A 13,973-nucleotide genomic window follows, 5' to 3' on the forward strand; every position below is an offset into this window, starting at 1 on the left:
TTTGAAAATCTCTGCAATGTCTCAGTATCAATACACTTAAATGAAAGAATGCATCTGAACTGCCATTCATTTCAGGTGCTCAACACAGAAATCACAGGACACTATTACAATCTTGAAAGCAACGATCTTAAATTCTACTGGAATTTCAGCAGCTTTAAGTATAACTAAAATTAACAGCTCAGACATTCCTGTCACTAGAGACAGCTGCCTCAAAGTGTAAGTGAATCTTAAGTGATGCAATTATTAGAGCACCAAACAGCAGAGATACAATACTCATTTGCATAATATTGATGCAAAAATAAAAACTTTATCCCTAGAGTGGACTTTGCCAAAATAACGAGAGAGTTCATGTCACAGAAAGTATCTCTAGAATGGCACTTCCCTGTATAATCAATTTAGATTAGGAAGGCAAATTCATACAAAACTGTTACCTAAGACAAAACACTACCTAAGACAAAGAAGTTCTGCATTTAAAATTGAAGCAATTTAGAAGAGAGAAGCATGTGCAGGCCTATCATAACCTCTGTTGCTCTTAAATTAAATAGAAAAGAGCTACTGAATCAACTGATTGACGCAAAAGAGACAAATGGTGAATCTATACGTAACCAAGCACCGTGTGTCCTTGCACCAGTGCCACATCCGTATGGCCTGGGGGACAGGGAAGGCAGTGGCAAACATGACTCCATCCCTAAAACAGACTGGGCTGGAAATACTGATATGAAAAGCTTACCATCTATATCCAGACCATTTCAACAACAGAAGAGAGTGAACTAAGCAGAAAAATGAATGAAACCGAACAAAAAGCAGCTTAGAAAAGATTTACTACTTTGTTGCTTCTTCAATGCTATTTTCATCAGCACAATCAGCATCTAGTCTACATGGAGCTCACAGTGTAGGAGGACTCTGCTGGCATTTTTTCTATTGTTGTGTAACATACACCTACAGTGCTGGAAAATAAACAAATAATTAAAAACATGTGCTTTGCAAAACGCCATACTGCATGTTTTGCATGTGACTACGGAGCAGGGGCTGTGTGTTTGCAAATGCTAAGGAAATTTCTACTCCTATTGCAATAGCCAAACAGTAATCCTGGTTGATTGAAGGAGCTTAACATGATTACTTCATGCATTGGTTTCTGAGTTGACTTCCCTAGAACACAGCCTAAAATTCCTTGAAATTGCATATTCTAGGAAAGAAATCTTTCATTAACAATGAACAGAAATTATAAAACATGAGAAAATAATCTGTAAGGACATCCACATCCCTTCACTACCATTTTGCCTTCCTATGTGCTTTTAAAATGTAGTACAAAGCTTTCAGGAATGTGGAAGTAGTTTGTTCAGCTCTAATCACTTCAGCTGTTTTGATGTATCTACATGCATGCTTAGCATAATGCCTAGACACAATTATAGATCTCAGGCTAGAACTACATTGATAATCTGATCTTTAATCAGGGCTAGCTGAGGGGTCCACAAACAGCAGATGGTTCTGAACACCGCACTGCTCCAAGACAACAAGGAGCAGAGTTTTAGCCTTCTCTCTCAGTTCTCTATTTCTTCTTGTTTCAACAAGTCAGATGCTAGGATTTATACTATAGCTTCTTCCATGTTAACTTTTACAGCCACCTCTTAAAGAACATACTCAAAAGAAATACACTTCACTGCACAGTATGTTACTTACATAGTAAATATTTTTGTGAAGCAGAGTTCACATGCACAAAGAAGCACATTTTTCAAATTCTGTCCAACACCTACTCACTTGAAAACAAAGCCTGCTACTTGAGATGAAAAGTACTGAATCACACCACCCAAGCTAATTTCCTGCAAAGCACCATTGCTCACAAGAAAAAACCTATTCAGTTACAACACTCTATCTCAGTTCCTCCATTAACAAATTCTCCCCTGTAATGTAAATTATTTTCTCTTTCCAAATAAAATTAATATATGTATAATATCTCATAAAGTCTGCATAATTCTTAATTACATCCCATTTTCCGAGGAACTTACAGAACTCTTCTTCCATTCCTAAACTACACAGTAAGAAATAGCTAAGAGATCACCATTATTCCCTGTCCTCCACCACTACCACTTCCCTATATTCCTGCCCTCCTCCTTGCTACACTGATCCTTTTCACATCAGCCCTGCCCCCATGTTCTCAGGCCTGCGTTTTCATCCTACTTCCTGTGTGAACACTGCCACACTCCCTCTTCCTTTGCAGTTCCTGTCAATTCAAATTTCTCTAAACTTCCTCAGACTTTTTATGCATTTCCTTATCCCCTCCTTCATGCTTCTCCCCAAGTGGCAATTCCTGATCCTTCAATTCCTCATATGCCATCACAGTACTTCTGCTTCAGAATAACTCTATCAATCTCTCAATTAGTTTTTAATTCAAATTTCCTTTTCTTGTTCTTCACATTTGACTGATCTCCATGTTACCTCTTAAACATTTCAGGTGCCCATTACTTTGTGAGTCTTCCCTTTCTTGTGTTTTCATTTATTGTTGCTTCCCAGCCAAATTTACTTGACCACTTAATCCCTAGATTGATGTAAACTTCAGAAAAGAAGTCTAGATTCAGTCAAAACAAAAGAAGCTTGTGGTCACCTTAATCACAGAAAATCTCATCTCTAATACTGAAACTCTTTGAGCTGATCTCTCTGTCCCCACCAAGAGCAGCTACACACACAGTAAGCATTTTGCATACAGAACAGTTTAAGCTTCGTGCTAACAAACGTGAGACTGTGAGGAGAAAAGGCTACCAAAAAAAAGAGAAGTCCTGCCCTCAATTTGCAATAAAGTTAATAGTTACAAACTTCAAACTTCTGCTTGTCCCGTAACTAGAACTACATTTTCCAGCTGGGGTAAAGAAAAAAAAACCCTGTCTCAGTTAAAACGGACCAAAGGAGAGATTTTGATGCTATATGAAACCTGGATATAACCACTTTGTACAGCTTTACAAGTATGATTCTCAATAATTCTGATTTCCCATTAGCAGCTTCCAGCACTGCTGAAAGAGTAAATAAGGAGACACACAATTTCTCCTATTGTGAACCTCTTGCACATTTGACCAGGCTACAAATGTGAAAGCGCTGTCTTCTTGAATAGCAATGGTAATTGCTGTAAATGCATGTTTAGAATGTTTTTCAAACATTTCTGGAAGCAGGAGGGGAACCAGTACTTCCTTGCCATTCATCCAGGAACACTTACAATTTTTGAGTAAGAACACCTCTCTTCAATTTAAAGGTTATGGTCTGCATTTCTGCATTCATTGCAATATTTTTTTTTAGATGTAAATATTTCTCCTCTTCTTCCGATGCCTGCCTTTTAACCCCCTGTGCTACATCAGATATCAAGCTAGTCTTCAGAGTATTTGTCAGAAATATTTGCTAGTTACCATCTTAGTTCTTTCAGGATCCTGGAAAATAAGTCAGCCAGCCCCAACAAACTGAGTGCTTAAAGCTCACAATTTTGTTTATTGCCTTGCTTACTTGCATCTCTATTCCTGCCATCCATTCTACCTTCTCCCACACTTTGAGCTCAAAAATTGCAGGACAGCATTTGTTTAGATTTGGCAATACCTACATTATCTTTAATACTACTACATTCTAACTGCATATTATGTCTTCTTTTTTTCCTTGCAATTTTATGTGCTTAAAAGCATTTTTGTTTTCTTTACTGCCTCCAGTCACTCCTAAAGAAACTCGACTTCTGCAAATTTGTCCTTTATCTTTACACATATTCTTTAAAACAAAATTTCCTCTAAATATCTGGCTTTTTCTTCACACATCTGACAGGCTTAGATAATTTGTGACATTCTTCCTGGGGTGTTTCAAGTCTGTAGATTTTCCCATAATTTTCTCCTTTCCTGGAATATCTAATGAACATTTTTCAGGCTTTAGTATATGCACTCTTCAGTTCTATCGACCTCACCAGCTCTCAGTTTAATGATTTATATATATATATATATATGTGTGTGTGTGTGTCTGTGTGTGTGTGTGTTTGTGTCTGCTTTGCTTTTAATTTCTTTGTTTTGCTTTTAGCACATAATTAATTCAGCCCTACTATTCAATAAACACTTCTCTTGGTTCCACAACTTGATTCCTTCCTTTAAACCAGTGATTCTCTCATTAGTCCCTCCAGCTTCTGCTTCCTTGTATAAAAGTCAGCATCGTGGCTTGCCATGACAGATGCCTGACTATAACATGACTTCTTCCCTCTCTAGCAACTTCACAAAGAAAATAAGACTTATTTGGAGACAGCAAGGGCTGAGAACAAGTGAAGGCTCCTGCCACTGGCCCACCCATGAGAGTCATTTCATCTTAGCATGAAGCCCACCTGAGGTCCAGCCATTGCTCCAGTACCTTGGACAGGGCTGGGCCAAGGCAGGGACCTCCACAGCGCTGGGACAAAGCACCAATGATTGCTGTAGCAAAGGAGTTTCAAGAAATTGAGAAAGATAAGGAGACTGTGAACATTTTGAAAGCATAGAGAAGCTTGACACCCAAGATAAGAGAGGGAAGAATCAGCCTAAACAAGGCTAGACCTGACTTTTATGGAGCTTTACGTGGAAAGATTGTTTCTGGGAAACGAGCTGACAGAGCGTGTGGGCTGTCTAGAGAGAGGCTCAGAAGGTGCAGTGCTGGAACTTACACAGGGAATGGCTGCATGTAATACATGAACGTACTCACACACACGGAGAGTGAAAATTATAAAACAATCATAGATTTAAGAGTTGAACCAAGTGTTTAATAGCCACTATTTCAACACATATGAATAAAAAGAAAGCACTTCACAGTGGTTCAGCTACTAACACACTACACTAGTCAGGTGCACCAAGTTTTCTTGCATTTCTCCATCTGTATTCATCAGCCAGATCCACTTGACAGGTGGACTGTAAGAACTCTGGAGCAGGGATTAGGCTTTTGTCCTTTGACTTTGCAATGCCTTTCAGAATAAAGGCTTCACCTTTATTCACCTTTACCTAACGTTGCTGCATATTGTGGTATACAGAGAACAACATGAAGAGGAAGTGAAGGTGGGTTAAACCTAAACAGAAGCAGCCACTTTCTACATTACTGTCTTCTAGCATCAGCATGAAGTACACTAGATTCAGATAAGATGGTTCTGAAAAATACACCAACATTATGGAAAACTCAAAACACAAAACCCTCAAGTAGTAAAGTACTTCAGAAAGAGATATATCTTTCTGTATAAATCTATATTTTTCATTCATGCTCCTAGGAGGAATGGGAGCATTTGGTAATGTGAAGCAGATTCATTACCAAATGCACAAGGGTAAGGTGCACAGAAATCTCTTTCTGTGGTTTGACATTGTTTTAACTGGCTACATGTTGATGTTAAAGGTTTAAAGTTGAAACTGGCTACCTGAAAATATGCACAAAGCTCCAGCTGAAGCTGTACAGTTTAGCTCCTGTATTTCTGCAATTTTCATCCTCTATATTCCTCTCAAAAAGAAAACAATTCCCACACTCTTTTTGAAATCATCATGCCTTTTGTGTTATAATGACTTTTCCAGAAACCTCTGGATGCTGATGACAGAGAATCATGATTCCAGAAAGGAACACAAAAAACATTTTAAACAACATGTATTTGTGGAAGTGTATTTAGTCATGAGGTAATAAAAGTGTGCTACATATTTCTGTAGCATGCTGTGGAGGGAATAAAGATATATTTTATTAAAAAGAAATAGACAAGAAAGCACAGTGAATTTCTCAAAATGAACTACAGTATACGACACTTCCTACTGCTTCTCAAACTATACAGAATCACTCTCTTCATGTAACTTTGAAATACAAGGCACAATCATCAACTACAGGAAAACAGAATCCAGTCTTACAAATGTAACAAACAAAAAGTAAATATACAATTGTATCCACATATCCAGACTCACATTCCCCCACCCTACCAAGCTGTTATTACATCTCCCCCTTGTTGGCTTTGCAGAACCAAAATGCAGAAGAGCATGCTACAGAATTGTACCATACAAGAGGGAATCAAATTCAATAAACATCGATCCCTTACACCACTCCAAGCCAGCTGAAAACTGTGGATTGCCTTAGGTGGCAAGAAGATGTTGCCATTTCTGATAGAAAATTGCATTATAAATGACAGTGAGGAAGAAAAGCATTTGATACAGAAATGACATGCTGCATTTGTAGGAGCGGTAATTGAAAAAAAAAATCTTTGAAAGTGTAAAATAACAGAATTATTGAGGTATAATCATCATGGAATGGGACCTACAAAACAAAGGCAAGTCAGGATCTGAAATTACAAGTTACGCCTTTAACATTAATTCCTCAGCTTTTACAAAAATTCCTTGAGAGTGGTTTTTAAATAGACTGTAAGCAATTGAAATCTATTTCTATCCAGAGAACTAAAACCACCTTTGGTACCACTATACTGTTTCTTCTGCTTGTACACTTTACATGTTTCCCCCATGTTTGTCCTCTCCACTTTTTAGGACACATTTACTCCAGTGGCAAGTGCCACTGTGATGTGGAGGTGTCCCAGTAACCTATTAAACTTCTCTGTGTTTCCATTCTCCTCCCTTCATAGGGAAATCTGTGCATGCAGTGAAGCTTAAGTAGGTGGGTAAATTTGTACCTCAATCCTGACTTAGATGGAAATGTCTTCAGCGCAGGGACTGCTACTCTCTGTTTACATATTAGTCTGCAAAACTACTCCCTATCCTTATTACTTGGTCCAGCACTGGATCTCAATAAACAGTCAGAGCAGAAATATGGGCTTGAATTCCACTCTTTAGTGTAAAACTTAATTCATGCTTCAAAAAAAAAAGTGGCACAATTAGATTCTAGTCATTCAATTACTCTTTAAACTAATTTCTAAAAATCTTTTAAATTATCACAGTTACTAAAACCACTTTGCAGGTTTCATTACAATTTAGTTTAAGAATGGTCACCACAATTATTTAGATCCTGTGACCTTCAGTAGAAACAGACAATTAAAAAGGCTGCAGCTCTCAGACCAGATTACTGATTTCAAGCAACCACTCCCCCAGTCATGTGACCATGCTCTGCACTCTATCAATTAAAACTTATTTAATCTTAGTCACTATCATACTTGTAAAGATTAAACAGTAACCTGTAAGGGCCTGTGACATAATGCTTACTAATAATTTTGTTTCAGAAGACGCTAAATATTCCCAATGTTTTGCTAAGCCACAATCTGAGAACAATAAGAAATTATATGATTCCTTTTCCTTTGAAATCACTTTGTGCTCCACAAGCATGCCTTCCCTAATCCCTTTTCCACTACTGAGAGCAAATAAAGAGATTCAGCAAAGAATCAGATGCTCTTTCTGCAAGTGTTTGAACAGGCACCAGCTCCCAAACTGCAATGCAGGTGTTTCTGGTGATCTCAAAAGCCATGATCCATGGTCTGTAACCAGTGTACATAATCTTATAAAACAGTAAAACTGAAAGTATTTTCAACTGATACTAAGAATCACCCATACTGTGAAACTGACAGAGGTCAGTTAATCCAAGTTCAGATTTAAGGCAAGACCACTGCCCACAAAGATATACAGATAAATTATACACTCTTAATTGTCCAACATCTTATTGACTTCCTCACTTAACAAGGCTCTTCCACTCCACCATGGAAAGTTTCATTAACTAAACTTTTAAGACACTATTAGATACCTACGAATTAACAAAGACAGAATTACAAAACAAGTAGTCAGCAATGTTAAGTGCAAAAGACATCCCAATGGGATGCGAAAACGTATCTGTGTTTGTGGACAGTTGAGCTCAGGCTAACAAGTCACAGCAGTCTCTCCCTCCTGTGCTTCTGCACTGCCTCCCCAACTCCCAAGGGAACACCAGACTTGGGAGCCCAGAGCGGGCTTCATGCAGGCAGCTGAATACTCCATTCCAGAACCCTATTTTGTGGGAGTAGCAGTAAAGAGACATCCTCTAAATATCGCATTAACCACTTAATTTGTTGATTTAATAAATGTATACAATATCCTGGGAAGCAAAAACGTGTCTTCAGTTAATAAACTAGCTCTTACAGTCGCTTGTTCAAACCAGGGCATACACAAAGTCAGCAGTCAGCCACTTTCCACTTACCCATTAACTGCTTTAAAGTAACACATTCCCTCAATCACACACAGCCAGACTTCCTAGTTCCCAGAACTGCACTGCCTGCTGCAGTGTGCTCTGCAAATCAATGCTTCACACTACCAGTGCCACTGGAAAGGCACAGGTTCTTTGTATTCCCTGAACATTTTTAGTTGCATTCTTTAATAAGCTTTAGTTCATAACAAGCTGATGAACTACTTCTCGCCCAGCCTCCCCGAAAAAAGTGCTGAGCCCTGACTTCTCTATTACACAACTTATAGACAGCTTTTTATCCAAGAATCACATTTAACCTGAAAAACCAGGCACGTCATGCTGAAGGACCTGAGTATTTCCAAACCAAAGAAGTCTAAGCCTGAAAAAAAAATTCACTATTTTGAAACTATGAAAATATATTTGTTGTTCTTGACAAATCACAGAGAAAATGATTCAGTAGCCATTTCCACACATGCTTTCAGACAGCAGCACAAACAGACAGGAACTGCTGATATTTTGCCAGAAGTGCCAGATAGATCAATACTATTAACAACTACTGCCAGTCTCTGCAATCTCTCACCTCTTGCCTTGCAAACTTTACTAGGCTCATTGTTTATCATCATTATTACTAAAGATAATTTTGTACTAACCTAGCAGACAGCATCTAATACCAGAAATATGCAGATACAAAGGAAGATTTAATGTTCTGATTGAATTCCATTAAAAATCAAACACCAATCCACTAAATTCGACTTAGAGAAAAAACAATTTTTTTTCAGAACTGCAATAAAAATCTCTAAATCTCACAAAACTGCTTTTGACACAAATGCTTATACCAACTTCGATCTTGTATTAGTCAATTATTAAGCACTTCTACCTTGCAATTAAAATTATTCATTACTATAAATATTCAGGAAGAGGTTGTCATTGTTACAGAATTGTTGATCTTAAGACTATCGGGTTAATAAAGCATAATTAAATCCAGGCATTTAAGTGCAAGCTTGCAGGGCAGAAAATTACCTCAGGAACAAGATTTATTTTGAATTCAACTCCTTGCTTTAGTGGTTTTGGGAACTGGCAAAACAGGAAAATCCTGAAAAGGGTGTTTAAACACCTAACCTGGGTTTTGTTCACTTAAGACACATTAATAATCCATTGCTAGTGGCAGTTCTTTTGAAAGAAGGGACATCAGCAAAAAGAATCTTGTCAGTTGTTGAAGTGGATCTTTTAAAAATATATGTTTACTGCAAAACAAATCAACTAAACACACACTGTAAGAACTGATGTAACAGGTAGATGGAGCAAATTAATCCGCAGCACAAGTAAGAGTCCCCCCTCCTACAAGTTACTTCAGAGAAGCTGCTAGGGGAGTCAAGATACAGAGACGCTTCTCATTTCATTGTGCGTGTATGACTGGGATGTGGAATGTGCTCTCACTGTGTTCAGACCTGTCCCAGATTTCCCTCTGATTTGAAGCAGGAGGGAAAAGAGCCTCCCTCTCCCGAGTGCTGGCAGACATCCCCGGCGGGAGAGAGGGTGGGCTCTCACCATCAAGTCCAACGGCACGTTCCGAGTATCTTTAAAGATAGAAAAACACCCGGCTCTCGGCGAGACAAAAGCGGCTCACGCCAGGCACGAGCAGCCCGGCTGTCCCGGAGGAGGCAGGGAAGAGGGAGCTGGGGATCCCGACACCGAGGAGCGGGCACGGCCCTGAGGGAGCGGATCCCCAGAGAAGGCTGCCTTAAACCGTATGGCCGGGGGAAGCGCGTTTAAATTTCTGTGTGCGGGAAATGGAAAGCGGATTAAATCCCACCTGTGCCCGGAGGCAGGCAGACATACACTCAGGGAAAGGACAAACAGGGAAAGCCGAAGCCCCACACGGCAGCTAGAGAGACCAAGGCGGTTCAGGTGTCGATACGAAGGAAGGGGCTGGCGGAGGAGACTGCAGAGTTCAAGCCCCCACCCCCACCACCCCATTTACGAGGAAAGCGGCCGGAACCGCCCAGATCGGGGCTCCCCGGGCGTCAGGAGGAGCGAGAAGCGACGGCTCGGGCTCCCCCAGCTGAGGGCGGCGGACGACCCTGCCCCGCCGTGCGCTGAGGGGCGGGCGGAGCGTGAGCCCCGCGGGCCGGGGGAGCGGCGCCCCGGCCCTTCCCCCCGCCTTTTCTTTCCCCTCTCCACTCGGGCGAGCCCCATTCCATTTCCTCGAAGCGGCAGCCGAGGGCGCTGCTCGGGGCCGGGCGGGAGAGGGAGCGGCAGGAGCCAACGCCGGTAGCGCCTTGTTCTCTGCAGCCAGGCCAGAGAGGGCTGCGCGCCCCGCGCCCCCCGCCCGGGCTCACCTCCTCGATGGCCGCCACCGTGTTCCTGCACTGGGCCATCCGGGTGGTGAAGTTGGAGGCGGTGGGTGACTTGTAATCCTCATTGGTCTCGGACACGAATTCCGACACGGAGATCTGGTCCGGCATGGCGGGGCGGGGATGAGCGAGGGGCGGGAGGGGGAAAGCAGGCGGCTCCAGGGGCAGGGAGGGGAGGGCGTAGGGGGGGCTCCCCCTCACATCGCTCGGCAACCGGCGGCGGCGGCAGCGCCCTCCTCGCAGCCCCGCTGTCTGGAGCGGTGTTGTTCCTCCGCCGCCACACAAGGAAATTCCCCGCACCCACACTCCTCCTCCTGCTCCTCCCGCGCGGTCACGCAGCACCGGGGGCCGGGCACACGCCCAGCCGCGGGAGCTGCCTCCACACCCCGCCCTCCCGCTCGCTTTCTCCCTCTCGCTTTCCTCCTCCTCCCTCGCTCCCTCACACGCACGCGGGGCGGGGGCGCGGCCGCGCGACCCCCCGGCAGCCCCGGCGCGGACCTGCCGCCGCGCGCCCGCCACCGGCGCCCGCCCTGAGAAGATGGCGGCCCCCTCCCTCACTCGCTCCCTCGGTCCGTCCTCCCCGAGCCCCGAGGGGAGAGGAGGTGGCAGGCGCCGGCTGGGTAATCCCAGCGACGGGCAGGACGAATCCAGCCGTGAGGTTCGGGTAGTGTTTAACAACAAAAACCCAAGGGCAGGGGAAGGTGAGGCGCCGTGCCTGCCTGGCAGGAGGGGGAACAGGTTGAAGCCCACAGGACAAGTCTCCGCACTGTCCCCTCCGGGACTGCTCGCAGGTGCAGAGACAGTCTCTTCCCTCACAGCTCGTAATTTGTGTTTCAACAGTTTAATCTGTTTTACGAGTTCGTTGTCTAGTTTCGAGGGAGCTAAAGAGAAATGTTGTCGTTCCCAAGAGGTCCGTGCAAAAATATTTTTAGGCTAAGTAACGTTTAAATCTAAATTCTTAAAAAGCTTTTCTGTACTCAAGGAATATGAGCTATCAGAGGAGGTGCTTTGTTCTTCAATATAAAACCACAAGGATCACTCAAGGCAAAAAGGGGTGAAACTCAGCCGGAGCTGTGGCGTTTGTGACTGATGCAGCAGAGGGGACACTGGCAAGGTGTCACTGCACGAGCATGGTGTTGCTTGCATTGGGAACACAGTGATGTGAGCCATGGCAGAGGTTTCTTTTGGCCTCAAAGCCCTTAGGACTTCTAGCTGATTCCTGCAGAAAGCTTCAGAAGTCTGTATTTTGGCCCAGAAACTCTCCTGTGGCTCTTTCACTCCCCTCTGGTGATAGTTATTAACTTTCTATAAGTGATTCTTTATTACTCTGTTTTAAAACTCTTCAGGGAATTCAGATGAGTAAGCAGGTACTCTTTTGCTGCCGTTTGTAAAATGTCCAAATAAATAACCGTAAGCCTGCCCAGATGTTAATGCCCTTTGCAATCCTTGCTAGATCCTTTAGCATAAATAATAAAGCTTGTCAGGCATATTTATTTTACTGGTTGTAGTAAATCAGATGAATGAATGCAGGGTCTATCTGCATGTTCTTTCCATTTTTTAACTCTTAGTAGTTTTTCCATCCTAATCATTCCTTTTCTCCAATGAAAGTCACCACTGTTGTTTTGCTTTTAACTTCATTGCTTCTCTCCTTGTTAATACTTATATATGATCAGTTACTACAGCATATAAAGGTATACATTGTTCTGCTACTAATGCATTAAATTTCTTATCTGTATTTGTACCTCACATAATAAATAAATATCGTTGAATATAAATATTAACTCTTGCTAAAAATGTGTGATCTTACGTTTTCATTTTTGCATTAGCTGATGGTGGTACCTTTAAAGCAACACTTATCACACTATTACCCAAATTTAGTAAACACTACCATTCTTAAACTGCCTACCCTATATTCCAGTGTAGCATATTTATTTTGATATTTTGAAGGGGATTAAAAACTTGGGATCTGAAAGGCAAATATTCCTAGACTTTTACTTTCTGCAGCAGCTCTTCCATCAGATATAGTGCAAATCTGCAACATAATAATGCAGTCTCTAGTGGTTGCATCCACAGTTTGATATTGGAGTACATGCAACTGAAGTGGTGTCATGGTTTAACTCCAGTCCAGTACAAAGCAACAAAATACCACACAGACACTCATCACTGCTGCTCTGCCCAGTGGAAAGGAGAATCAAAAAATAAATGAAAAAACTTGTGGGTTGAGCTAACATTTTAATAACAGAAACAAAATAAAATGTTATAGTAATAAAAATGATTATAATAGTAATTTTATTGAGAAGTAGAGAGAGAAAGGACTAAAATTGACAAGGAGCAAGTAGCACACAGGACAATGCTCGCCAGCCGCTGGCCAATATGTGTCCCATCACCGAGCAGTGGTTGATGCCCCCAACCAGCCCTAGTTTATGTGCTGAACATGACATTCAATGGTCCAGAATGGACCCCTTGGCCTGGTCAGATCGGCTGTCCCAGTTATGCACTTTCCTGGCTTCTCATGCACCCGCTTGCAGGCAGAGCATGGGAATGGAAAGTCCTTGATTTAGAGTAAACACTACTTAGCAACAACTAGATTGGTGTGGTACCAACATTATTCTCATACTAAATTCCAAACACAGGATTGTGACCTCTGTGAAGAAGGAGATTAACTCTTTCCCAGCTGAAAACAGGACAGACAGTACCATCATGCAATGCATCTTTGAATTCTACAGATTCTATTTTGTACAGCAGGTTAGGTTACATGATTGCAGATCTTCTTCTATCTTTAACTTAAATAGATTCAAAAATTTGCCATTTCAGTGAAACTGCAAGGCCTTTTTGCTTCACAGACTGTGCATTTGCCTCAGCTCTTCTCTTTTTGAAGCTAAAGACTTGTGCTTGGGTAAACTTTCTAGAAGTTGTTTAGACTTGATATTAAGGCTCAACAGTTTGGAGAATTCCCTGCTTCTGTTGTGTTTTAGGACATCAGCTAATTGCATCTACAGCTATTATTCCAATTTTTCCGTAGTTAAGGAACTGTTTGGTACTCAGGCTTTTCTACTTGTCACATTCTTGTACACAGGCATGAAATAATTTCCCAGCTTATTTCTTGATAAACCAAACTGAACAACTCCCCTCTTTTGAAGAGGCCAGAATTAATTTGAATTGCTTTGCATTGGCCACAAACCCAGACTGAGTATCCAGGTGGTTACTGTGAGTCAGCTGACACATGGCACCTCATTACTCTGCAGTAAGACTTTTATTAGTGTGTGCAAGTCCTGTGTCTCTCACTGAAAGCCTGTTTTCTCAGCCCTTCCATCAATTTTACAATTCTAACACCTCAATAAATTATTCTCCTGGTTCTCTACTCCTTCATTGTTATATTCAAGAGTATTATTAGACTTTCTGATCCCAACGTCATGCTCAGGCTCATCTAACCCTACAGTCTGTCCTTTAGGTATTTAAGAGTGATACTTAATTTCAACACCCCTTTCTTTGAACCTGTGAGTAAGTATTTAAGTGGAATGCTTT

General features: G+C 41.9%; 1 protein-coding gene across 5 annotated transcripts in view; it reads right to left on the minus strand.

Moving 5' to 3' along the window:
* ASAP2 (ArfGAP with SH3 domain, ankyrin repeat and PH domain 2) overlaps positions 1–11,328 on the minus strand; it is an 86,170-nt gene extending 74,842 nt beyond the window's left edge. For 2 of the 5 annotated variants that reach the window (XM_038130699.1, XM_038130696.1), the window contains exon 1: positions 10,434–11,326. In XM_038130699.1, the coding sequence (XP_037986627.1) occupies positions 10,434–10,559 (126 nt within the window). In that variant the 5' untranslated portion in view covers positions 10,560–11,326. Of the gene's footprint in view, positions 1–10,433 lie in introns of all 5 variants that reach the window. The other 3 variants (XM_038130700.1, XM_038130698.1, XM_038130697.1) reach the window with 2 other exon arrangements.
* Between the last annotated feature and the right edge of the window lie 2,645 nt (positions 11,329–13,973).

This window comes from Motacilla alba, chromosome 3 (genome assembly GCF_015832195.1).
Source record: "Motacilla alba alba isolate MOTALB_02 chromosome 3, Motacilla_alba_V1.0_pri, whole genome shotgun sequence".
Taxonomy (NCBI): domain Eukaryota; kingdom Metazoa; phylum Chordata; class Aves; order Passeriformes; family Motacillidae; genus Motacilla; species Motacilla alba.